Source organism: Vipera berus (assembly GCF_964194415.1).
Source record: "Vipera berus genome assembly, chromosome: 1".
NCBI classification, from domain to species: domain Eukaryota; kingdom Metazoa; phylum Chordata; class Lepidosauria; order Squamata; family Viperidae; genus Vipera; species Vipera berus.
The window spans coordinates 112,609,934-112,637,873 of NC_138202.1; the positions used below are offsets into that span (position 1 = coordinate 112,609,934).

Consider the following 27,940-nt stretch of genomic DNA (forward strand, 5'->3'; position numbering starts at 1 on the left):
CTGTTTAGTAAATCCTAGCTAAGGTGGTTTCTCAGTTAACAATGGCTAACCGAGGACTGGAATTTCTGCCACTAAGCAGTGTGGTCATAAAGCAGAGTTATGCGACCACATTGCTTAGCAATGGCAATTCCAGCAGTCACTGTTGCTGTTGTTAGGTGAGAAACTCACATGTTGCAATGTGAGAAGAGGAATCCAGAAGCTCAGGAGGGTCAGCACTAAGGAGTACGGTGGGCAGGTGCTTCAGAGTATGGACACTGGGGGCTTCAGAGGATGAAATCTCCATGTCACCTGGGGGCTCAGGAGAAAAAGCAGGAGCAATCTGCAGGGGTGCTATCTACATTTGTCATACTAAGATGGAGCTCTCAACTTTCCAAGTGAGAGGCGAGCATCTGCACCACTAGGGCACGCTTGTGTCTTTGGGTTTGCAAAATAACAACATGAGAATGAGGAAGTAGGCATACACAAGACAGCCCATTCATTTTATGACTTTATTCACTATCTTTGCTTTTCTCTCTCGGGATAGAATAAGTTGCGCTAACAATGGGCTGAGATGCCATAAAAGGGCATAAATGCTAGAAACCTTAATAATTTCTAGGTGTATTGAAAATATTGAATAAGTGATTGTTTCCAGTTGTTCAATTGCTGATCCAGAAGTTTTATATACTTGCAAAAGATGCTTGCAAGCTTCTTATTTGTGTAATTGCACCTGTCTAATAAGTCTGGCATCAATAGTTTGGAATGATATATTATGTGAAATTGAGGTTAGATCCCCCCCCATTTAATAGAAACCGAATAAGGCCAAGAACTTAAATATATCAAATACATATTTTTATAGTATCTTTTACAGCTGTCTTCTAAAGTAAAAGAAGAAGAGTTTACTAACACAGTGTAAAAGGATAGTACAAAATTTACAACCATTAATATAAAATTAAATGAACACCAGTATTTTGGGGTCACTTAAAAGCTGTGGAGAAATGCTCATGTCCTTTTGTGATGCAATAATGCAGATCCCTGACTCACTTGTGCTGTAAAAACAGCATAAAACCTGGTATGCATATTGAAGGCAGTAGGCTCTAATTTTAACACCAAAAAATAATCTTACAGCTACCTGGTTACGGGCAACCTTAGGTCTTAGTGCATAGAGAGGAAGTTAGCAAAAATAATTTCTGAAATATCCAGTAGTGAGAAGTTCCCATGTATACTAGAAGTATAAAAAGAGGACATAAAGAATTTTGAAGATTTAGTCTATGGAGGTAGAGTATGCTCACTTAGAATTCGTTTTGTGCATCTGGATTGAAGATTATGAATATTCCTGGTAAGTAAATAGAACAACAGAAAGCCCATTTAGAAGGGGAGATTGCTTCACTATCTAATGTATTGATTAGGAAAAGGCTAAAGACTGATAAACTAGCCTGTTAATGGAAATTCTTAAATATTGAAACAATCTTCACAAAATGATGAAGTATCTCTTTATCATATTTGATAAGATTACAGCTGTTGAATGCAAATAAGCCTGGAAAATAAAATTTTACGGTCAAGAGCCTTGGTGGAGCAGTGGGCTAATGCCTCCTTAAGTAACACCAGCTGCCTGCAATTAGTGCAGGTTCGCATCCCACCAGGCTCAAGGTTGACTCAGCCTTCCATCCTTCCGAGGTAGGTAAAATGAGGACCCAGATTGTTGGGGGCAATTAAGCTGACTTTGTAATAATGCCGCTTGGGGGTGTGTGTGAAAGCCCTAATAAGCAGGCATATACATAGAATGAAGGCTACTGCTAAGCTTGTAAGCCGCCCTGAGTCTTCGGAGAACGGCGGGATATAAATGGAATTAAAATAAAAAAAATAATAAATTATCCAGATGCCTTACTTTTTTCACTGTTAAGGTAGAAACACCGATTATATATTTAGCTCTTGGTATATTAAGGGACGCGGTGGCTCAGTGGGTTAGGATGCTGAGCTTGTCGATCAGAAGGTCGGCAGTTTGGCGGGTCAAATCCCGAGTGCTGCGTAACAGAGTGAGCGCCTGTTACTCGTCCCAGCTTCTGCCAACCTAGCAGTTCAAAAGCACGTAAAAATGCAAGTAGAAAAATAGGGACCACTATGGTGGGAAGGTAACAGTGTTCCGTGCGCCTTTGGCGTCTAGTCATGCCGGCCACATGACCACGGAGACATCCTCGGACAAGCGCTGACTCTTCGGCTTTGAAACAGAGATGAGCACCAGCCCCTAGAGTCGGAAACGACTAGCACGCATGTGCGGGGGTACCTTTACCTTACTTGGTATATTTGGGCATTTTGTGTCCTGCACTCTGTGACAATAAAAGCTACTCTTATGCTCCCCCAGTCATTGTGAAGATAACTGTATTTTTTGCCTGACAATGATGAAATCCATAAATTATTTTACCATATCCTTGAATCTTGTGTTCAGTTTCTTTCTTCTCTTTGAGAGACGGTCCTGTCATAGGCATGAAAGCTGGCTGAGCAACTGTGGACTGGTCACTTTCAGCCCAACCCATCTCGCTGGATGGTTGTTTTGGGGGGAAAAATAGGAAGGTTATTATATACAGGTGAAACTCGAAAAATTAGAATATCGTGCAAAACTTCATTTATTTCAGTAATGCAACTTAAAAGGGGAAACTAATATATGAGATAGACTCATTACATGCAAAACAAAATAGTTCAAGCCGTGATTTGTCATAATTGTGATGATTATGGCGTACAGCTCATGAAAACCCCAAATCCACAATCTCAGAAAATTAGAATATTACATGCAATCAATAAAACAAGAAGTGTACATAGAACAATATTGGACCTCTGAAAAGTATAAGCATGCATATGTACTCAGTACTTGGTTTGGGCCCCTTTTGCAGCAATTACTGCCTTAATGCAGCGTGGCATGGAAGCTATCAGCCTGTGGCACTGCTGAGGTGTTATGGAAGACCAGGATGCTTCAATAGCGGCCTTCAGCTCTTCTGCATTGTTCGGTCTCATGTCTCTCATCTTTCTCTTGGCAATGCCCCATAGATTGTTTATGGGGTTCAGGTCAGGCGAGTTTGCTGGCCAATCAAGCACAGTAATCCCACGGTCATTGAACCAGGTTTTGGTGCTTTTGGCAGTGTGGACAGGTGCCAGGTCCTGCTGGAAAATGAAGTCAGCATCCCCATAAAGCTCGTCTGCGGAAGGAAGCATGAAGTGCTCCAAAATCTCCTGGTAGACAGCTGCGTTGACCCTGGACTTAATGAAGCACAGTGGACCAACACCAGCAGATGACATGGCTCCCCAAATCAACACAGACTGTGGAAACCTCACACTGGACTTCAAGCATCTTGCAGTGTGTGCCTCTCCATTCTTCCTCCAGACTCTGGGTCCTTGGTTTCCAAATGAAATGCAAAAGTTGCTCTCATCAGAAAAGAGGACTTTGGACCACTAAGCAACAGACCAGGTCTGTTTTTCTTTAGCCCAGATAAGACGCTTCTGACGTTTGTTGTTCAGGAGCGGCTTGACAAGAGGAATATGACATTTGAAGCCCATGTCCAGGATCTGTCTGTGTATGGTGGCTCTTGATGCACTGACTCCAGCCTCAGTCCACTCCTTGTGAAAGTCCCCAACACTTTTGAATGGCCTTTTCCTGACAATCCTCTCCAGGCTGCGGTCATCCCTGCTGCTTGTGCACCTTTTTCTTCCACACTTTTCCCTTCCACATAACTTTCTATTAATGTGCTTTGATACAGCACTTTGGGAACATCCAACTTCTTTTACAATTACCTTTTGGGGCTTTCCCTCCTTATGGAGGGTGTCAATGATGGTTTTCTGCACAACTGTCAGGTCAGCAGTCTTCCCCATGATTGTGATTCCTACTGAACCAGACTGAGAGACCATTTAAAGGCTCAGGAACCCTTTGCAGGTGTTATGGCTTAATTAGCTGATTAGAGTGGGACACTTTGAGCCTAGAATATTGCACCTTTTCACAATATTCTAATTTTCTGAGATTGTGGATTTGGGGTTTTCATGAGCTGTACGCCATAATCATCACAATTATGACAAATCACGGCTTGAACTATCTTGCTTTGCATGTAATGAGTCTATCATATATTAGTTTCCCCTTTTAAGTTGCATTACTGAAATAAATGAAGTTTTGCACGATATTCTAATTTTTCGAGTTTCACCTGTATATTTGCCGCTTTGACTTATTTATAAAATGATGAAAAGCAGAGTAAGAATCTAGCAAAAATATTCTCTTCATTATACTTGTTCAAAAATCAACAGCCATTTCAGCAGCAACATATACTTTGCTTTAAGCAATTTAAACAAATAATAATAATGAGATGCCATAGATTTTGTCATAAGATTTTTTAAAAATAAAAATGCTTTTTATTTAATTTTTTATTTTGAAGGTCAATAGGCTAGTTCTTTTTAAGAGGCCTCCATTGTTGGGTTCAATTCTGGTTGTTGTAGTCTTCTGTTGCAATGCTACATATACTATACTCACCAGACTTTGTCAGGACTATATGAAATTAGGTGGCTGTTTTGCTTCCCAAAGGGACGTAGTGGCTCAGTGGGTTAGGACGCTGAGCTTGTCAGTCAGAAGATTGGCAGTTTAGCGGGTCGAATCCCGAGTGCCGCGTAACAGAGTGAGCGCCTGTTACTCATCCCAGCTTCTGCCAACCTAGCAGTTCGAAAGCACATAAAAATGCAAGTAGAAAAATAGGGACCACTACGGTGGGAAGGTAACAGCGCTCCGTGCGCCTTTGGCGTCTAGTCATGCCAGCCACATGACCACGGAGACGTCCTCGGATAAGCGCTGGCTCTTCGGCTTTGAAACGGAGATGAGCACTGGCCCCTAGAGTCGGAAACGACTAGCACGCATGTGCGGGGGAACCTTTACCTTTTACCTTTGCTTCCCAGCTGAGAACCAAAGATCATTATCTAAAATAGTAAGTGGAACTTGAATATGTTTTTGTAAGCCTAATTACATCTTAAAGATTTAAGTTCAATAAAAATATATCTTTTGGGGGATCCTGCAATTTACCCTTTGATCCATGTTGGGTATTTTTCCTTATTCCAAGGGTCCTGGTCTCCTGTTGAAAGTGATGGAATAATCTGGTCAGCATCTGCCATATTGAGAAACCAGCTCCTAAAACAGCTTGCCTGGGAGAAAGTTTGTGAAATTACACAGTAACATGTTTGCAGTAGTATGCTTTCTTTTTTGTTGATATTTAATATTGGTCTTCCCTGACTACTATTAGAAATCAGTGGGTCTTATATATTGTAGAATTCCATGCACCATGAGGTACACATGTTTTGATACTAAATTCCATTTTCTTGAAAGAAATGGAAATGAACATTTCTAAATGTTCATTGGGCTATAAGTTGAATGCACAGAGATTTTTCACACAAAGATTTGGAATTCTTTGAGAAGAGCTGAAATCTGGAAATCATTTTTTTAGTAGGATATAGGGCAGAATTGCTTCATATGTTAGGAATGAGTGGTAGCAGTCGCCTGATAAATAAGCCAATGTTTGATTTCCATTGTGTAAAATATATTTTTATATATACAACTTAAATCTGCAAAAGTACTAATATATTAATTCATTGGTTATTCTTCTACCCTTTTAATCTTACAATGATTAGGTTGATACCAAAAGCAGGTGGTACTTTATTGGGTAGGAGTCATACTGCAAGAGGCAACCAAGCCAGAAATTGGCTTAACTACTTATAGCTCTGTACTTACTTTTAAAAATCCAGTGTCAAATCCTGTATTATTCTTTTGGTCCCCTTCTTGTATGTCTGCTAGATATTGTTTGTTACCGTAATGCTAAGGATCTACATTTAGAAGTAAGCTTTATTGGTTTCACTGAATTCAATTCCAGGTGTATCTATTTAGAAGATTGCAGTCTATTTTAAAAAGATCACTTCAGTGAAGTATGGGCCAACAATACGTGATTGGCTTTGATAGGTAGCTTCCTTCACAAAAATCAAAATGTATATAGTTCTCTTCCTATGATTAAATTATCATACATGCGCTTAATTGAAGATTGCTAGTATTTAATTCAAAACAATGCAGAATTGGCTGTACATGAAACTTTTGTTCTCTCTGTTGTAGTCTTAAAATGAAACAGCCAGAATTTATTGTATGATGTTAATTCATTGCAGTTTGATAAGATAAGCACATAATATCTTCATGATGTACTTAATTGGTGGTTGCCATTATCCTGCTTTAGGAAATTACTAACTTACTAAATAATTGATGGATATAAAAATGCTGAGCATTTTGAAATTCTAAATTAATATACAGAGAATCATCTAGCTATTTCCTGTTTTTCCGGTAAAATAAAATTCTTCTAATGTACCCTTATACTAATTTATCTTTAATCCACTCTCTGAGCCTGACGGTCTGTATTTTGGTCTAACTCCTATCAGCCTCAGTCAGTGTAGCTGGGGTTTGGATAATGGAAATCGTAGTCGGTTGAGCATCTAAAAGATCCAGATTGGGGTGAATGTTTAATGATACCATTTGAAATGCAAGAGTAAAAAAAAGGTTTTTTTAAAACAAATAATTGGGCCCTGATTTTTAAGAAATTATGAAAGGATTTTAACTCTGGCCCTCATTTCCTTGACATTTCTTAATTTTTATCAATATTGAGGCAGTATTGATTTATTCAGGAAATAATAAATATTTCCCTAATATTCTATATAGAACAACACATTTTTAAACATTTTCTTCATCAAATAAATTTACACTGGTAACAATAGAAAGAGAATATGGACTCAGTGTGAGGCCTAACAGATGTAGTATTAATGGTTTGTTCTGATTGTTGGTGCTGATGAGTTTTGCAAACTCCAGAGGACATCCAAATTTTATTCAAACAGCGAAGGACTTCATTATTTTTGCAAATAATGTCTGCAGAGAAAAATACGAGAAAATTCATGGACACTTAAGAATGGCAATGTGGACCAGCAATAGGGTTAGATTAATTTGTGTATAGCAATTTCCCGAGTTGACCATTGTTGGAATCAGGCTTTGAGTAAAAAGGGCAAGTATATGCTAAAATAGCGTAAAATCAAATTTCTGAGTCAATAAATACTTTTTTTCCTGTTGTTGCATTAACACGTGAACTATTTCATATTAAAATCATGTGATGACTAATCACTATATTGATATATTAAAGACATTGGCTTATCATTTAAGGCACTCTAATACTAGTAGCATTTTTCTTCCTCGCATTCTATTTTTTTATATAACAGTAGCTTGTTCTTGGCTACTGTGGTTTCTTGCTTTTTCAGTTCCTTTTGCATACAAATTGAGAACAGGGTGGTGGTGGTAGTGGAATGGCTTTCTTAAGCAGTTTTTTTTAAAAAAAGAAACCTCTCCATTAATTAAAGTTCTGTGATTTTTCCCCCCTTTCTCTAGACCAGCATGTTTTGGAAATTTGATCTTCATTCATCATCCCATATAGACACACTTCTAGAGAAAGAAGATGTAACACTGAAGGAACTGATGGATGAAGAAGATGTGTTACAAGAGTGTAAAGCTCAAAATCGCAAACTTATAGAATTTCTTTTGAAATCGGAATGTCTGGAAAATCTAGTATCATTCATTATAGAAGAGCCACCTCAAGACATGGATGAAAAGATCAGATACAAGTAAGAAATATGTTTAAATCTAAAAGCTGGAGACTGAAAAAAATAAAAAAAAAGTTGGGAAAAGAGATTTGCATGCTACTAATTTTAGGGAAGTGTGGGTTGACTGCTAAGACAGATACTCTCCAAAAAAAATCTTCCCTTTCACAACTTTCTAAGATCATATCAAATAAAAATAATCTAATCAACAAAAATACTGTTCCTAGTAAAATTTGTACGTTGCCTCATCTTATTCAGGGGTGAGCACTTAATTTTCCCAAGGGGCCACATGACAAATGGGATCGTTACGGAGGCCGAACCGATAGGCTGAACCTAAATTCTGCTCAGTTGCGTGTGCGGTGTGCACTTACTTACATTTGATTGCTAATTTCTGATTGATCTCACAAAGGCAGGACAGGGAGAGCCAAAGGGCCGGATGTGGCCCAGGGGCCATAAAATCTTAAAGTGATTTACAATCAGCATTTCTAATAAAATATTGGATATTTTATTAATATTACTAATATTATTATTGTAATAGTTATTACTAATATTAATACTGATAAAAGGCAAATGTAAAAGCAATATAAAATTAATAAATTCAGTTAAAAATGATGAAGGGATGAAGGAAAACAAAAATGTAACCAGCCATATACAACAGTTCATGCAGGGACTTGGCGAAAAGATAGGGCATCCCCAAAAATGTAATTTGAGAAACTTTATGAATATGATAAATGAAAATATTTCAAAGTACAGGCTTTACAGGTCTTGGTAGAATCTTAAATTATGCTCATAGTTTAGAGCCTTATGCATCAAAATCAAAACTTTGAACTGCTCAACAGGTGACTGGTAATTGGTGCATATTTGCTTCAACAGACGAGTAACTTGTAGGGTCCACAGCCCCACACAGTAACCTAGCTGCTGTCTTCTGCATCAGCTGAAGGTTCCACATCTCTCTGTATAGGCAACCTTGTAAAAAGCATATTGTAGTAGTATTCTAAGTGTGAGATAACCCGCATGTGAACTTCTATAACTCCTATAATCAGATCTTCAGCGACTTTTTGTTGCTGCAGAAAAACATAATGGGGAAAATGAGACATACGATTGATTTTACCTTCCAACAATCTCTTCTTCCAGAAGCGCATAGCCATCTCTATTTCCTAATTTTTCAGAAGCAGACGGTCCATTTTTCCCCCCAACTATATTTGTGGCTCTGTTGCAGAGCAACCATCCCTGTTGGGAGAAAGGCTCAGGCAAGGAATCAACCTGGACTTGCTATATAAACACAAAAGAAAACTAGGTCTGACCCCCCCCTCCCCTTGAATGCCTTAGAGCAGGGGTGTCAAACTCACAATGTCACTACGTGTCGTGACATACCGTGACTTTTTTTTCCCATTGCCAGCAATGGGGTGGGCGCGGTTTCAGCCTGACGCATCCGGCCCATAGGCCGGCAGTTTGACACCCGTGCCTAGAGCCTAATGTGGTTGTTCCCAGACTAAAGCTGTCAATCTGAGGAGATTCTTGTGTAATAGGCAGAGAACAACAAAGTAATTAGTTTGAACTCTACATGTGTAGGTCTAGTTCAGGGGTCAGCAACCTGAAACAGTGAAAGAGCCACTCGGAACCGTTTCCCTCACAAAAGGAAAAACTGGGAGCCGCAAAAAATGTGTGTACATGCGCACATGCGCAGAACAGGGTTTGACTGAAGAGTGGAGCCAAGGCGAGAGATGCACCTACCCTGCATATTTAAATTGATTGGTTGAACTTTTTTAGTCCCACTTTTTTTTTTTTTTTGGACTGCACATGGCAGAGGACTGGGAGCCGCAGGAGACGGCTGAAAGAGCCGCATGCGGCACACCTGTGGTCTAGTTGTTTGCTCCTGACAAGCTGGTTGTAATTATACGTCACACCCAGTGACCATTTGGATCCTAATTGTAAAAATTCTAATAATTATGGAGGTTTTTGTGAGCTCCCTGGCATGTGGAGCAGTAATCAAAATAGATTTTTCTGTCATGCCTTGAGAGCTGATTGTTAAATTGGCATTCCTGATTGCTCAGGGGAGTGCTTCTTACTACATCTCATAACAGCTGCGAAAGGGCTTCTTGCTTGGCCCTTGTAAGCCCTACAGCCTGCTGTGGTTCCTGTTGCTGGTTTTTGCCTACTGGAGGTGTCCCTCTAAGTGGCTCTGTCTTGTATTTGTTCCCATTCTTCTGCCATGGTGCATGAACGCCATATAGGGAAGCGCTGGGATTGCTACATTGCCCAGCTGCAATTTTAGAGGCTTTCTGAATGCAGTTTACTCTTTCTAAATTGATGCTGTATATATCCTTGGAGACCTGTATATTGTTACACTGCTTTTTTTTTATTCTCAACTTTTGCTTTTGGTCAGCTCCAGAAGTTCAGGTTTGTGTCAGGGCTAGATCTGATGATGATAAGGATACTTTATATTGTTTGTATAAATAACGTCTGTGTACATACAGCGCACATACCATTGAAGAACCATCTAAAGTAGCTTCATTGAAATGCTATTCTCAAATGGACGAAGTCTACGGAACCTACACAGATTGTGAAAGTTGGCTGGGTTAGTTCAGAATTTAACAGGCTGCAAAATAATAATGCATGTCTTTTTTATATTTATGGGTTTGTAATTCTAGTAAAATAAAACATCAACTATTTTCTTTTAGATATCCAAATATATCTTGTGAGCTGCTCACTTCAGATGTTTCACAGATCAATGATAGACTGGGTGAAGAGGAATCATTACTAATAAAACTGTACAGTTTTCTTCTAAATGAGCCCCCTCTAAATCCATTATTGGCCAGTTTCTTCAGCAAGGTGCTGAGTATTCTTATTAGCAGAAAACCAGAACAGGTATTTCCGATACATTGCTTTTAACTGTCTTTGGACCATTGTGCTCCAACTTTTATTTCCTTTTTGAATCTTCATGTTTGAGAGTCTGTCTTGTGTTGTCCCTTTGTAATACTGTGTGGAGATATATTTCTGTATTTATATGTTTGATAGAGTCGTGTTGCTTTAACTGAATCAATAGGAGTCATTTTTGAAGGTCTGAGCACTGTTCTGTACCTAATAGACTTGAATGATCCACATATATACATATATGGATTTGGAATTAATCATAAGAGCCTTTACTATATTTTTCAATTTGAAAAATTTGCCTGTTTTTGCCTGTGGTTTGTTCTCCAAGCTTGTTGTAATATTATTTCTCCATGTTTCATTATCAAACTAGGTAACATCATCAGCAAAATTTTCTTGTCCTATTCTTCACTCATAAATATCTTGTGTGCCACTGTGGTACACGTATTTTCTATTATTTTAAAATTTGCCAGTCTCATAAGCTAGTTACAGTAAAACATTTTTAGCGAATATGATTTTTTAAAAATACCAAGTGTCTGTAATCTACTGCTTTATTTTAAATGTTCTTCCTGCTTAGAAAAAAGACAAAATAGGGAGCATGGGGACTAGAAAAAATAAACTTGACATTTTGGGTATGTACAAGATACCTCACAACAGTATTTAGTAAAGAATATCCATCGTGATATATTCAACATTAGAAATGAACTTGTTCAGTAAATTCAATAATTTATAAATTGATAACAGCAATTTCTTCAGAATCTTCTTGTTATGCTTTGTTGGATTCAAAATGTTTTAGAACATTCTGTTAATATTTGTTCATATTTTTACTTTTTCCAGATTGTGGATTTCTTAAAGAAAAAGCATGATTTTGTAGATCTCATAATAAAGCACATAGGAACCTCTGCTATTATGGACTTACTACTCAGGCTACTGACGTGCATAGAACCTCCACAGCCAAGGCAAGAAGTATTAAATGTAAGTAGTTGGTTTTCATATTTCAAAATCCATATCTGAATAATACATTTATTAGGTCACTTAAAGTTAACAACAATTACTGTTTCACATTCTTCAAACTCTTTATGATTTATAGTGGCAAACAAAGCAAAAAGAAATACAAGGAAGAGAAAAGAACTCATGATGCTACATTTACTTCTTACAGAGGTTGGAGTAAATTGTGCAAATTTAAAATTAGGTTGCATATCAAAACTTTCAGAATGCATGTAGGGTTCTCCCAAGAATTGCTGTTGTAAATAAGGCAATATTATCTTGATTTCTGCAATAAGATTAAATTTATTTAAGCTTTTTGGTGCATTCCCATCTGTTCTTATTACTTCCTTCATAGGCCTTTGAATAATTTCTCCTTGTTTAGTCATTTCAGGTCATACTAAACATTTTCTTCTGACTCTGCATCCCCATCTGTGTATTTTTTTCCATATCTCATATCTCTTCCAAATCCTGTATATTTTATCCCTTATACACCTATAGTTATTTGTGTCTTGTTTTTATTTTTGATATCCAACTTTTCCTTTAAAACCCTTTTTGCTGTATTAAGTGAGAACAGAGTGCAGCTTAGCTATGTTGGTGGTTTGTTGACAATGTATTGAAAAGGTAATACCAACCTGACCACAAAACTCTGCACAAAAAATGTAAAAACAATAATGTGTATCCTTATCATCTGACAGGCTTGACTTACTGAGAAAGGTCGGTATCTGGACTGCTGATTTAGTTATTCAGGCTTGCATAACTAGAAAATAGTTATTCTTAAATAATTATCTTGTTACAAAGGTACATAAGAATGAGCTATATTCATGATATCATTGCATAACAAAGTAAATACATAGCATGTGACAGTCACTGATAGTACTTGTAGTTTCCTTTCTGCAAATGTTGAATATCTTAGAATTTCTGGGAATGCACTTGAGTGTTAAATAGCACCAGTGGGTGGATTATATAATAATTACATTTAGTCTTAATTCTGGAAGGTGATTTTTTTAATTAAAAAAACAAACCCATGTCTCCACAGTGGTTAAATGAAGAGAAAATTATTCAGCGGCTTGTGGAAATCGTGCATCCTTCTCAAGATGAAGATGTAAGGAAGATGTTTTATAATTCATATTTAGTTTTAAATATTAGTTTATTTGTATTCTGCTTACACAGTTTAAATTTTCTTCCTTATTATATACTTAATTATAACAAAACATTAAAATTCTGCAGTTATAGGACTGAGGAAACATATTAATCCACTGACTTGATGAAGTGTAATTGTGCCTTGTAGAAAATAGTGAATCTGTGTTAAATTGTTTCTGGTATTAACTAGCAAATAAAATTGTTTAGGTTTCTTTTTCCTTTATAAATTCTCTCTTGTTCTTTAGAGACAGTCAAATGCATCCCAGTCACTTTGTGAAATTATACGCTTGAGTAGAGACCAGATGCTACAAGTACAGAACAGTTCTGAACCAGATCCACTGCTTGCAACACTAGAAAAGTAGGTTGGTGTAAAGATATTACTTTACTTTTAAAATAAGCATGTTATCTATGGATTTTGAAAATTTAAATGTATTTCTTCTACTAGGAAGAGTGAAGATATTAATAACAGTAAGAGTGTCCATATAAGTTGTAGCAAGCAGTAAATAAATAAGAACAAAATCTTTAGCACTCCAAATAGCAAATATGATAGTCCCACTGCAGAACTGCTTAGAAAAGTAATTCAAGACACATGAAGTGAATTCATTCATTCACTTATGTAATGTCTTTGCTGCCTTAGCGCCACTTCTTTCCATTATGCTTCAGGATACCAATCAAGGCGCTAGTTATTGCCTTTAAAGCTCTACATAATACATGGCCAGTTTACTTGTGGAACCACTGTCTCCCGCCAGATGGAGCAAGGTGGCATAAAGCCCACTCCTCAATTCCTGTTAATGAATCAGTGGCGTCTTGTGGAAACCAGGAGATGTACGTTTTGCATTGGAATAGCATCCCTTCCCCTCTCCCATCCACATGGTCCTGATCTCATGGCCTCCTGAAAGGCTATGTAAAGCCAGAGGGATTAGGGCAGGGGTAGGCAACCTCGGCTCTTTTATGACTCATAGACTTCAACTCCCAGAATTTCTGAGCCGGCTCAGGAATTCTGGGAGTTGAAGTCCATGAGTCATAAAAGAGCCGAGGTTGCCTACCCCTGGATTAGGGGCAGGTTGTTAGTGAAGCCTGACATAGGTGAATTTATCTCTGAATAAGGTGCCTTGTTTTTTTATACTTTTAATTTGTTGTTCATTATGCTTTCCTATATTTGTATTCATGTGGTTTTTTTATTCTGTTATTGTGAGCCACTCAGAGTTATTTGCATAAGATGGATGGCCACCTTAAGTAAAAATAAATATAATGTCAAAACGTGACTTAGTAATTTATCTGACCTGAGCCTTTGTATTTATAACAATGTACATTTTTAAACAGGTGACTCACACATTTTATGTGTAATAGTAATATTTGTAATAATAGAGTATAACCCACAGATTTTATTCAAAAAATGTATTAAATAAGAAGGTTAAACCTTTCCAAGAGAGTAATAATTTGTGTTACATTTAGAGATGTAGAAAAAGGATTTGGTTGCCTGGACACACTGTTAATATAGGCTTAAATTGTCTTGTTTATATATCAAAGTACAGGTAGTCCAACTTACAACCACTTGTTTAGTGACCATTCAAAGTTACAATGACGTTGAAAAAAGTGACTTACAACTGGTCTTCACACTTACAATCATCTCAGCATCCCCATGTTCAAAATTCTGGTACTTGGCAACTGACGTTTATTTTTGATGATTGCAACCCACCCACCCACCCCCAGCTGATACGAACACCATTTGTGACTTTCCTAGCTGTCTTCTGACAAGCAAAGTCAATGGAGGAAGCTAGATTCACTTAACAACTGTGTAATTCACTTAACAACTGCAGTGATTTGCTTAACGAGTGCAGCCAAAAATGTCATAATATTGGGTGCAACTCACTTAACAACCACCTCACTTAGCGATGGAAGTCCTGATCCCGGTTGTGGTCATAAGTCGAGGACTGTTTATACCACAAAAGTAAGAACCCAGATCTACAAAACTTTCTCCTGCAACTATAAGAATTAGATTTGACGTAAGGATAATTGCCTAGATTTTGTATAAAGAGCTTTTCAAAATAAATTGCAAAGATTTTCTTTGAAACTATCTACGTACTGAAAGGTATATTTCAGGCATTATCCTTTTATTATAGACAAGAAATTATAGAACAGCTGCTATCAAATATTTTTAATAAAGAGAAAAACGAATCTGCAATAGTCAGTGCAATTCAGATATTACTGACTTTACTGGAAACCAGACGGCCAACGTAAGTTAATTTTTTATCTTTACCTAATGATACTCTTAACAATTTTTAGTAGCTAGTAGGTTATGGTTATATTTGCTTATCTTTTCTCAGATACAGTGATATACTCTTATGTACATGGACATATTCTGAATCAATATTTTTCTGATAATTTTTATCTGATCTTTCGATTCCAGCTATCAGAAGGGAATGAACAAGTAAAATCTGAAGTTCGCATTGATAGTGATAACAGGTCTTCTGTTCATCCTGGTACTGAGCCAGTTATTTTGAATACAGCCACAGATTTCTTGTTCATAATACAGCAGTGCTTTATGGTAGCGAGCCTGTTATATGCAAGTTGCCATACATATTTTCAAACTAATATTAATGTACACTTCTTCCATGACAATGTAACTAATTAATCAAGAGTGGAATACATTGCTGAAAATATGAATTATGTTAAGCATTAACCAACTCTTTGGAATAGCCAATAAACACTTTATATAACGCAATAAAGCTTTCAGCTTCATTGTCTGAAATATTCCTTTGGGTCTCTAGAAAAGATTGAACAGTTCTTACGTTGTAGTGAGTAGTTATTTTCTGTAGATGAAAAGATTATTTGAATTTGCAGTTGAAAACACTTATGCTTGATAATGCTGATGGTAGCAGAATTAATATTTCAGTAGCCTTGCTTGCTGTATTAACAGGCAAACATTTTTCTTTTTATGTACGTGTTACAGATTTGAAGGTCACATAGAGATTTGCCCTCCAGGTATGAGCCACTCAACATACTCGGTCAATAAAAGTGTATTAGAAGCCATAAAAGCACGACTTGCATCTTTCCACGAACTGCTCCTGGAACCCCCCAAAGTAAGGAAAACCCCCAACTCAGTGAAAATAGATTGATTCAGTTTTTGTGACTTCAGGAGCAAGAATATGTGTGTCATCTTGCTTAATCTGAAAGTGAATCCCTTCTGTAGGTTGACATTTTGGCTTAGCTTTCAACATGATCCTGATTCAGATTACTGGTGGTATTTTAGCTATGTTCATATAACAAAAGGTGGCTCAGTGGGTTAGGACGCTGAGCTTGTCGATCAGAAGGTCGGCAGTTTGGCGGGTCGAATCCCGAGTGCCGCGTAACAGAGTGAGCGCCTGTTACTCATCCCAGCTTCTGCCAACCTAGCAGTTCGAAAGCACGTAAAAATGCAAGTAGAAAAATAGGGACCACTACGGTGGGAAGGTAACAGCGTTCCATGCGCCTTTGGCGTCTAGTCATGCCGGCCACATGACCACGGAGACGTCCTCGGACAAGCGCTGGCTCTTCAGCTTTGAAACGGAGATGAGCACCGGCCCCTAGAGTCGGAAACAACTAGCACGCATGTGCGGGGGAACCTTTACCTTTACCTTATATAACAAAAGCTCAGGTTTTCTCAGAAGCTATCCAGCAGATCTGAATATGTATCACCTGGGCAGCTAGTCTATGTTTGTTTTCCTTAGATTTGTTTTAGGGCTGTGAATTTAAGTAAAGTGAGGAGGTACAGATGGAACTATTAGCATTTTGGTGTGCGTGCGTGCGCTATGAAATATATTTTTGTAAAGAATCGCGACTTGTAGCTATTCCTTTTCTTTGACTTCCCTGAGAGATCTTCACGTCTTCCAAGCGTGGGAGAGAGCAGCTGGAAGAAATTAGTTGAGGATTGATTCCATTTCACCTTCCTCCATGTGTGCTATCTTCCTTTCTGATATTTGAAAGATCTGCCAAACTCAGATATTGGCACCATAAAGTTCCATAACAGGATGTTGAAATTCAAAAGTAGTTTGAACGTGAAGAATGGCTAGAGGAACAGGGTAAGGACTGTTCCCCATCCCAGCTCATTTTTTGTCAGTCTTATTTGTTTTTTCACAACCTTTTAAATATTGCACTTACACTTCATTTTGGATATCTTAACAGGATTGAAAACAACTAAAATAAATAAGTACTCCTACACTTAGTGTGATTGTAGCTAGGAAGATACGGAAAGAACAGGAAGTGCAAACTTCTTTTACTTCTCTGCACCATGGCCTCATTCAGACTGGCTGCACTTCACAAAATGGAGGAACTGGTGTTAGCTGAAACAGGACAGAATATGACTGAACAAGTAAAAAATTAATTATTAGGGCTCCCTCTTTTCTTTAATTACCTTGCCAGCATAAATGTCTTGGTTATATTTAGGTTTTGCCTGTGATTTCTAGAGTTAAACGCTAGATTGATGAATGATAAGAAAGCCAGAAAGTGGTGCTGGGTGAGCCTATGAATTAGGCTTTCATAATCGTCGTCTGGATCATCATAAGCTCAAAAAAAAAGCATTAGTCTTACCAGATTTTTCTCAACTGCATTAATGTTAGGTTTTACCCTTAACTCTGATGGTGTTATGGCCAGTGGACAAGCGAGGAGAGGGAAGACAGTAGCAGAGCTAGAGCCAAAATCTTTAGTTAATTGATACAGGCGGATAAGGTGCATTGTTATAACTGACTGACTGAAGCTGAGAGGCAACCGCTGGTGTAGATTATTCAGTGATATGGGTGAAAGGAGCATGTCCAGCTGTCAATAAAATATTCAATGTGTGATGCAGGTCCTATACCAATATCCAAATATTTCCAGAATAATGTGTTTCAACAAAGATGATATAGGAATGACAGCAGCTAGAAAAACAGGAGCAGAAAGAGAATTATTTCCTTTATTAGGTAGTCCTATCTTCTGTGAGTTATAGCTGTTAAAAAGAGAGAGTAAGTGCTCAATAAAGTATCTTGGCCAGGTTTGGTGGGGAGAATCCTCTTTCCAAGTGATTATATTTGACAGGAGGAGGATCATTTTTCCACCAGGTTTGGATATGAGGGTAATATTCGTAGGGCTCATTGCTAATGGCGAATTATAAGTAGATTGGGGGAAGGAAGGGCAGTATCCAAGCGCAGCAACGGTTTGAGCGTCAGTTGAGTGCAGTGATATCACAGCATTTTCTGTACTTCAGAAGAAAATAGCTCTAAAATCTTAACTATCAGACAAAACCGGTTCTAAGGACTCTCAGGATTAAAAGTCTGTGCATGATTTAATACTTCAGAATCTTATCGAACTTAAAAGATTTTAAGTCTCTTAACGTGATTAGATGCAACTCATGCTGAACCTGCTGCTCAGTTTTATCTGTGACAATCATAGTACATTGTCTTAGTGTGCTTCTTTTTTCTTCTTTTCTGTTGTATTACTTTAGTTTCCCTGTTTAAACAAAACTTTGTTTCTATTTTTCTAAACATTTTGGCTTAGGCCACGGGTCGGCAACCCGCGGCTCTGGAGCCGCATGCAGCTCTTTGAGCCGTCTCCTGCAGCTCCCAGCCGCCCAGTGCGCACGCACCTCTTCGAACGGGCAGTGGTGCGCGCGCACCTCTCCAAATGGAGAGTGGCACCGCCCGTTTGGAGAGGTGCACGTGCACCTCTCCGAATGGGCGGAGGTGCGCGCGCACCTCCCCAAACCTTTGGAGAGGTGCACGCACACCTCTGCGCGAACGGGCAGCGGCGCCGCTCTTTGGGAAAGCTGCCGTGGCACGTTTGCAGGCTGCCGAAAGTGGCAGCTCTGCAAACGGGCCGCGGCAGCTTTCCCAACAAGCGGCGCCGCTGCCCATTCCGAGAGGTGCGCGTTCACCTCCCCAAACCTTTGGAAAGGTGCGCGCGCACCTCCGCGCGAACGGGCAGCGGCGCCGCTCTTTGGGAAAGCTGTCGTGGCACGTTTGCAGGCTGCCGAAGGCGGTAGCTCTGCAAACGGGCCGTCGCCGTCGCGCAACCGGGAACCGGTTCCATGACACATTAAAAAAATGGCAACTGCGCGCATCCGCGCATGCGCAAGAAAACCGTTTTGTGCATGCGCAAAATCTTTTTTGCGCATGCGCATGCATGGACACACGCACGCAGCTCCCACTTTTTTTATGTGTGATGGAACCTGTTCCCAGTGGCTCTTTTCCTTTTTCAGGTTGCCGACCCCTGGCTTAGGCCAAAGGAAGGTGCTACTCCAGGGGTGCTGGTGTGTGTGTGGACAGGCACTTTTCTCTCTTCTGCCTTGGGGAAGGTCATGTTTCAGATTCCCGTAAGCATCGTCAGGTGTTGCTGCAGTTGTTTATCCCATTTGTAAGCCACTCTTTGAAGAACTAGCTCTTTGAGCTGCCGGTCTCAAAGATTCTTACAGCTCCCTGGTTTTCCAAAGCTTTTGCCAGGCTTCAGAAATTTCCAGGAGACACGTTTGTGTTTTCTCATGTGCATTTGAACTTTTTGTCTCTTAATGAGAACTTTACAGCTCTACACCACATTGGGAGCCACTGTGGTATAGTGAATAAGACACTCGGCAACAAACATGAGCAGAAAGCCGGCTGGGGGATCTTGGGCCAGTCGCCCTCTCTCAGCTGTAGGAAACAGCGGTGGCAAACTACTTCCCAAAGACATTGTCAGGAAACTGCAAAGGTTTGCCCACGCAGTTGTCAGGAGTCAAAATCTGACTTGAAGGAACACATATACACACACCAAGCCAATAGCACTGAGGAAATCACTTGATAAATGAGCTTTCTAAAAGATCTGCCCTGAAGATTTCTGTCCTTGAGTAGATTTGTTCAGTGATGCAGTTCCTGGTCTGGAAATTCAGCAGTTTTCTCAGATTATGAATTGGTTTTATCAGCTGGTGCAATACGCCACTGCTTCTTCGATCCTGACTCTCATGCTTCTAATCTTGTTGGAGACATGTCTGTTTCTGGAGAGCTTTTTGTTGTGGATAGTTTACCAATAAAACCTAACATCCACTTAAATGTTTTCAGTATTCCAGAACATAAAATTATGGAAAATAACCCTTCGAATAAAACTGCACAGGCCTTGTGCTTAACTTATTCCTGTTATGCCTATTTCTTCAGAAAGTGGAATTCTATTTTAAAGGTTACGTTCTCTTTTTTTGCATAGAAAAGTGTTATGAAGACAACGTGGGGTGTACTGGATCCACCTGTAGGGAATACCAGGTTAAATGTGATTAGGTTAATATCCAGCCTTCTGCAGACAAATACAAACAATGTCAACCAGGAACTGATAGAGCTCAACAGCATAGGAGTTATACTGGTAAGAAAATACATATATTTAGATTTACTTACTTACTTACTTACTTATTTCTTTCTTTCTTACTTAAGTTACTTACAGGGTTTATGTGGCTGCCTACTGCATATAATGTTCTAGGACGCTCACAACAATCTACTAAAACAAAGATAAAAACAGAAATACTTTTTACTCCAAGTGGCCAGACCAAATAGCCTCCAGGCTCAAACCCCCCCCCCCCGCCCCAATCCAGCTTGATTACTGGTGGCCCTTGATTAACCACTCTCCTTCAGTGACCGCTCAAACTTATGACCATGCTGAATGTACCTATGATGGTTCTCAAACCTACAGTCTTCACAGTGTCCCTGCAATCAGGGATTACCTATATGTAACTCATGGGGGAGATACAACAGTAACCATGTATTATATTAAACCTATTCACTGCAGTGCAGGGAAAATTGGGGTATTTTCTTTTATCTAAAACATTAACTTTGATGAGAATTGACTCAAAAATAATTGAAAAGATAAAGTTAAATCGATACCGAACAATTTTGCACTTCCATGATTGCATTTCAGATTAGAAGATGCAATCGTAGTATTTTCTGCAATGTGCATTTTTGTTCAGAGAATGTAATCTCTTGTTATTATTCAAGTATAGTTGCAGGCAGGGCTTTTTTTCTCATAGAACGCTCAGGACGGAGTTCCGGCACCTTTTTTGGATGGAACCTTGTAGGGTAGGGCAAGGCGGGTTGTATGACGTGTGAGTTCCAGCACCTTTTTCTTTTACAAAAAAAGCACTGGTTGCAGGAAATAAGGATAACCAGGTTTTTTAAAAAAAACAAAACTTAAAAGTCCCACAGCAGGCTCTCTGGAAAAGTATGGATCTAGAAGCAACTCATGGGTGTACTGATTGGCCACAAAATCATCATAATTGAAGGACTATGCATATCCTGTACATCTTATTGTTTCATATGAAATGGAATAAAAAACGGCATTTAATTGACACGTGATCAGCTTTTGGAAACAGTACTAACATTTTTGTTAGTAGATGCTTACAGCTGCATAGGGTGGGCTTCTCTAGAATTAGCTGAATCTGGTTTTCATCCAGCTATTGTATTCCACTGAAGATACAGAAATCCCCACTCACAAAAATTGCCATGCCTTCTCTTTCTAAAGACTCCTTAGAGACGCTGCTTCCATAAATCGAGTATTGAGTATATATATGAGATCACATGGCACACTTATTATTACGATTGGTTGCACAGTCAGCCAGATATTTAGACTGGATTTTGCATTTTTGTCTAGCTATGAAGTCCTTCCCAAAGACCTGGAAGAGGCGGATGCTGTTTAATAATGTTAAGGTATCTTCACAGGATGTCCTGTTCCAAGTTAAGCTGCCATTTGCAATTGACTGATGGTGATTTTGTCAATGCTGATGGTATTCAATGGTGCTCCATGTATTTTGGAATTGTACTGAAGGAACCTATTACGATTGGTACTATCTTTGCTGTCTTCTGCCACAATCATTCTATTTGCAGGTCTTTGCGATTATCTCCAGTCCTTTCTCTTCTGTTGTGCTGTCTCCACGTATTGCAGTTTCCACTATCCAGTCTTTTTTGTCTTTCTTATCAGCAGTTGTTAAGTTTGGGGTGTAGTTTAGGCAGATGTTTGTCTGCCCATACTGACGATTGCTATTATTTTCCTCCGTTTATATGTTTTTGCCAATTTAGAGCAGCTAACAATAACTAAAATATTAGAACTTGTTGCTTTTCTGTGAGTTGTTAGCCCCACCCAATGGTTCATTATCCAGAAACCTTGACTCAAAAGTACTTCAAGTCTCCCTTCCCCATTGCTCTAACCCTGGGGGCCCCAACCCTGGTCCATGGACCAGTACCGGGCCATGGCATGCCAGCAACCGGGCCAAAAAACCAAGCAAAGCCCCATACGCAGGATGCAGCACACAAAACCACGCCCCCTCTGGTCTGTGGAAAAACCTCTCTCCGTGGAACCGGTCCCTGGTGCCCAAAAGGTTGGGGACCTCTGCTCTAACCAACTGACTGCTGCACAGCTGATGTATGTAGTGCAAACATTCATACCCAATATACCACGTCATTTAATCAACATTGGTGAAGAGCCACACACATACATGGAGATGAGAAATACTGAAAAGATACCATAATACTTATGTAAAAGAAATTCTGACGAAAAGGATGGTTAGGATTTTTGTTGCTGCTCCTTGCAAACTTGAATTCAGCTTCCTTCATTAATCTAAAGAGTACCTGAGAGTTTTCTAAATGAGGAAGAACATTTTTAAAATCACTTTATCAGTGGGGGGGGGAAAAATCCAAATATGTTTAATAAGTTGTATGGGTAGTTCTGATTCCTGTTTCTTTTTCTCCTACAGGACATGTTTTTTAAATACACATGGAACAATTTTTTGCATACTCAAGTAGAAATTTGTGTTGCACTGATTCTTGCAAGTCCTTTTGAAAGCACAGAAAATGGTACAGTCTCAGATACAGATCCCACTAGAGGCAACCTTTTGCTGAAACACGTAAGACATTTTCTTGTTTTGTTCTTCAACTTTGCTGCACTTTAGTTGTTGTGGTATTACGTTTTCTAATTGAATAATAATTTCAATTATCTTTGAGAACTACAACTATAATAAGTGAGTGGCGGGATAATGAAACACATGCTAGCATTATATTTTAATAGGATTGTACTGCATAATAACCTCTCCACTCCAGAATTCATGTACCTCTGTTTTTTAACAGAGGTTTTATAGCAAGGATGGAAGCAGAAATGCAAGAAGTATCCTTGCTGATTATTTCCAATTCATAAATACTGCATCTGGTTCTTGCTATCAGGCTACATAAAGATGATTTGCCCAAGAAATCTCTGTCTCCCCTTAAAACTGTAAACAATTAAGCAGTCACTTTATAGAATACATAATATAATTGCAGCATATAGTTAATTTGAATCTAATATTTATTCTTTCCATAAAACATTGAAAATCAAATGGCTGGGTTGAAAGAGAGAAAGACTCTGTGTGTGTGTATACATACAGACACACATACACACACATCTATCTGTTAAAAAATAGTGCTTTTTGCATTGTAGAGTTTGGCTAGCCATTCACTGATGTGATAAATAGTTCTTTTTATTAAGTTTTTTTTAATTTCGTCTGTGAAACCTAAGTATATTTCTTTTCTTCATAGCTTTTCCTTAAGTGCCATTTAATAGAACGAATACTTGAAGCATGGGATATGAATGAAAAGAAACAGTGAGTAATCAGAAACTTTTCTAATTATGTACTTTTAAGATTCAATGTGAGTAACATAGATTAATTTATATACTAACTATAATTAGCAATTTTATATAAATTCTGAATTTCATATATTTCTTTTTCCTGTGACTCTTCAGGTTATGAGGTCACTCCATGAGGAAGAGAGAACGTTGATTCTCCTTGTTTGCACTATTTATTATATTTGCTTTAATTAAACACTCAACTTTTGTGAACTTTTGTCTCTATGTTTTGGCCATCTTTCCCATATATAATTATAATCTACTTATAGAAGAAATGTATATTGAAACAGGAAGAATATGTTTTAATGCAGAATGCTGTTTAAATAGTTGTTTAAGAATGCACAAGGTTTTTATGTGGAGGATTAAGGTGTCATATTTTATTGTAATTCCAGGTTTTGCATAATATATTTGGATTTCTTACTGAATTCACACATATTTTAGATTTTCGCAGTAGACTAAATCATAAATTAAGCAACATAGTGCTGCAGGCTACCAAAATAAATAATAACCAAAGTTAAAGCTAATGGAAGTTTGGTGTGCAGTTGCTAGGTCTTTGACCTATTATTCTATTCTATCCTGCTTGGATCAGCCTTTGTTTTTGTTCCATTTTTTACAAGTATAAAATGAAAATCCCATAATCAACTAATTTTTCTGATTGAATAACTTACCTCTTGCAGAGCTGAAGGAGGAAGACGCTATGGCTATATGGGTCACTTAACAAGAATAGCAAATTGCATTGTGCACAGTACTGATAAAGGGCCAAATTGTACACTGGTGCAGCAACTTATTAAAGGTAATCCATTGTACTTTTGCTTACTGAGTCTTGTGCAAGTGGAATTCACATTTTCATAGACTCCTTTTACCATCGGTTTTTCTGTATCTGCTATCTCCTCCCCCCCCCATGTCCTTTCTAAGAGTTCATAGGATCTGAGGTATTTTACTTCTATGCGTGAGAACTTAGCAAAAACCAGAATTTGATTTTTACTCTCTCAGTGGTTCTAGATTAATAATATAAAGACATGTTTCAGCTAATAGTTGCATGATGTGTTGTAACAGATTTTAGATGAAGATATTTAAAATTCCTTCTCAGGAGTTTTTGTTTAACACAAAAAAAGCCAAAAATAGAAGATGTTTTTCATGTGTCCTCTGCCTTGCTTGATTTTTGAACACTTGCAGAGGTTACATTTTCTTGTGAAAGATGAATAATTAATTCAGATCATACAGGGTTTATTTATTTATTTATTTATTTTGGTGCCGGCTTGGACTAGTCCCTGCAGTTTTTTTGGCATTATTTTGGAAGTGTTTGCCATTGCCTGCTTCCTGGGGCTGAAAGCTGGCTCAAGGTCACATAGCTGGCTTTGTACTTAAGGTGAGACTAAAACTCAACAGTCTGTTGTTTTTTTAAGCCTGATACTTTAACCACTACACCAAACTTCCAATGTGACATAGAGCTGTGAATCTCTGAACAAGAGACAAATTTCCAATGCACATGAGAAAACACAAACGTGTCTTGAAAAAGAGGAAATGCATACCTCCAGCACGCATCCAGAAGTGTTCCAATAAGCCTTTATTTGTTTTAAGATTGACCGGTTCTTTACCATTGATTTATGATGAAAAAAGTTCAGAAGCTGTCCATGGCCCTGCCAGTTATGCCATTTATTAAACAAAGTTAATGAAAAGCACATTATGCTGGAAAAAATCTTTTATTTCAGCTTTTCAAGGAAGTCTGGATAAAAATTAAATAATGATTTAATAATGATTTTGGTGAAACAAGCAAAACAAGTTGCCACCTAATTTTGGGAACTGTTTGGTTGGCCAGTTGATTAATTTTCTACATATTAAGGAAGGTGATGTCTAGCTGAACAAATCAGTCAATCAGTTTTTGAAGATAACATAATGATGCATTAAATCATATCTCTACCAAGGTACCAATTGTAAGAATGGTATTGTGGGAACAATGAATGAAAATTCAAGTTCAGGTACAGAAATAGTCACAGAAGAATTTCTCTCCTGGAGTTATAGCTTGAAATTTAAAATCTTGCATACTATTGTATACAAATAGCAAATGCAATGTAGCAGTTTCCTAATTACCTTGGGAAATAAATGTGTATATTTTTAATAATCTGCACTAGTAAAATTCAAAACCACATATAAAATAATCTACAGTACCTGGAATGATGACAATCTGCATTCTTGATATTGCATTTTTTTCCTTTTTGGACTTTCTAGAACTTCCAGATGAAGTCAGGGAGCGATGGGAATCTTTCTGCACAAACGCTTTAAGCGAAACCAACAAGAGAAACACAGTGGACTTAGTAGGTTTTCTAAATGGCATTTGAGAAGTTACTGCTATTAACTGTAAATTTTGCGTTACAAAATGAAAACAACGTGTAACAATCATACAAATAGTTAACTCATTATGTAATTTTATGCCAGATTTAAAATATCACAGCTACATTTTGCTGATACGAATCAGTCCAAAATTACTGATTCCCATTTCCCTCTTTATTAGTCAGAATTCAAATTTTCACTTTTTCTGTACTCTGTTAATTCAGGTTTTCGTTGGTGCTGAGGCCTTGGTTCCTTGCTTCTGAGTTACTGGCCACTTCCTGTTTTTGTTTACAAAAATAGTTACAGTTTCATAACCTAACTTTTTTCTCTTGGGTTCATTAACTTTTTAAGTCTTTTTATCCAGAGTGCCAGTTCTAATCCTAGTCTCTTTTTTAATCTCCTTACCATTGTACTCTGAGCTACGTGAGATACATTTCAGTTGTTAATATGATTGTTCAGGTATTTTGGTCAATGTACATTAAATAAAGCTTCCCTGCAGGTATAATGTTTTGTTGTAAAAGCAGGGGTAGTACAAATACTTTTGAAGGGAAGAATTTAACACATTAACCCCTTTCCTCCACTTAAAGATCTATTGTTCTTTGTTCTTTTGTCAAATGCTAATTAGGTCGCTATTTCCTGTGTGTTCCTCCACTAGCTTTTTGCTGGTTCTGGATCCAGAGATGGCTTGAGCTAGCAGAGAAGTATCTCTTCTTGCACAGAACATTGCTGCCAACTATTTTTCTGTATAGTTGTGCACAAAGATAGGAAACTATAGCAAGAAGTAACTGGAATATATTGATTTAGTACTATAACTCTATTTGGAAATCTGAGTTTCATTTAATTGTTAGCTTGTTCTTAACCAGTGGACTGGCTTGCTTCCAGACGTTGTGGGTGCTCCATCACTGGAGGTTTTTAAGAGGGATTCGACAGCCGTCTGTCAGAAATGGAATAGGGCCTCCTACTCAGTCAGGCAGGGGTTTGAACTAGAAGACCTGCAAGGTCCCTTCCAGTTCTGCTATTCTGTTATCTTGAACGTGGTAATATTTATAATCTGCCCAATAATTGTGGTGTCTGTAACGACTAGCTTTAAAGTGGACTTTATTTTTGAGCAAGTGTCCAAAACAAAATACTTTTACAACCATATATAGAAAATAATTCTAAAAATTAAAAGTATCCTGTTTTAGCAATCATTTCATAGATACGGCAGATTGTAACCCTTTCAAGCCTGTCTTCCAGGGAGGTTTTTATCAATTGAATCCCAAGTTAGCTAGAGCGAGGATATGTTTCAATTAATTCTTCTACATAGTGGAATACTTGCTTTCTCTCTCTCTTCCCCCCCCCAGTTTTATTACTATAAAGGTAGTCCTCAACTTACGACCTCAAATTGGGACCAGAATTTCTGTTGTTAAGTGATGCAGTCATTAAGCAAGTCATCACTTGATCGGACATGACTTAGCCACCATTTTACTGGGATTGTTAAGCAAATCACAAGTGAATGATGTAATCGTTAAGCAAATTTGGCTGCCCCAATTGACTTTGTTTGTCAGAAGCCAGCTGGGAAGGTCATGAATCATAATTGCGTGACTACAAGATGCTGCAACCATCATAAATTTCAGCCAGTTGCCAAGCACCTGAACTGCAATCACATGACCATGGGGTTGGTGCAATGGTCGTAACTTTGAGGACAATGCATAAATCACCTTTTACAAGACTGTTGTAACTTCAAACCACCATTAAATGAACGATTGTAAGCCTAGGACAACTAGTACGGATTTTTGTGGCTGGTATTTATTCAGAACTTTTTAAACATGAATTCCTTACCTTTCTCCTAGGTTACTACTTGTCACATTCATTCGTCCAGCGATGATGAAATTGATTTTAAAGAAACTGGTTTTTCACAAGATTCTTCACTGCAAGAAGTGAGTTAAACTCTTAAGCTATACTCCTTGCCTATGTTATTTTGCTAAAAGCTCCTGATAAGGTATTCACTTTCAGATGTTGCAGTTGAGTAAGAAGTTACCATATTTAAGATGATAAACAAATTTCATAGACTGGAGAGTTGGAAGCGACCTTAGGCATTATCTAATCCAAATCCTGCCAAGTGCAGGATTCATGAGATGACCTGTCCAGCCTCTGATAACACAAGCAAAGAAAAACTGACTACATTATGTGTCAACCTTTTCCATTGTCCAAACAACTTTTTACAACCAAGACTGTCCTCCTGTTTCTTGTAATCAAGTTAGACATTTGAGAACATATTTCTAAAAGTGTAACTTGGAGAATAGCATGAACACTACTTATATCTGTGTATGGTTTTCCTATTGATTTCTGTCAGTTAAGATCCCTGTGCAGACATTGGTGCTCTAAGAGACCTTGGTTATTG

The 27,940-nt window shown here is 38.1% G+C and overlaps 1 protein-coding gene across 9 annotated transcripts in view; it reads left to right on the forward strand.

Annotated features, from left to right (window-relative positions):
* PPP6R3 (protein phosphatase 6 regulatory subunit 3) overlaps nucleotides 1-27,940 on the forward strand; it is a 73,204-nt gene that overhangs the window by 25,724 nt on the left and 19,540 nt on the right. For 5 of the 9 annotated variants that reach the window (XM_081313947.1, XM_081313948.1, XM_081313951.1 and 2 more), the window contains 13 exons: nucleotides 7,406-7,638; nucleotides 10,296-10,482; nucleotides 11,323-11,460; nucleotides 12,509-12,574; nucleotides 12,858-12,970; nucleotides 14,736-14,849; nucleotides 15,566-15,695; nucleotides 19,795-19,947; nucleotides 22,325-22,474; nucleotides 23,139-23,203; nucleotides 23,904-24,019; nucleotides 25,456-25,541; nucleotides 27,390-27,476. In XM_081313947.1, the coding sequence (XP_081170073.1) occupies nucleotides 7,412-7,638; nucleotides 10,296-10,482; nucleotides 11,323-11,460; nucleotides 12,509-12,574; nucleotides 12,858-12,970; nucleotides 14,736-14,849; nucleotides 15,566-15,695; nucleotides 19,795-19,947; nucleotides 22,325-22,474; nucleotides 23,139-23,203; nucleotides 23,904-24,019; nucleotides 25,456-25,541; nucleotides 27,390-27,476 (1,632 nt within the window). In that variant the 5' untranslated portion in view covers nucleotides 7,406-7,411. Of the gene's footprint in view, nucleotides 1-5,078; nucleotides 5,098-5,165; nucleotides 5,187-7,405; nucleotides 7,639-10,295; nucleotides 10,483-11,322; nucleotides 11,461-12,508; nucleotides 12,575-12,857; nucleotides 12,971-14,735; nucleotides 14,850-15,565; nucleotides 15,696-19,794; nucleotides 19,948-22,324; nucleotides 22,475-23,138; nucleotides 23,204-23,903; nucleotides 24,020-25,455; nucleotides 25,542-27,389; nucleotides 27,477-27,940 lie in introns of those variants that run through there. The other 4 variants (XM_081313946.1, XM_081313953.1, XM_081313954.1 and 1 more) reach the window with 2 other exon arrangements.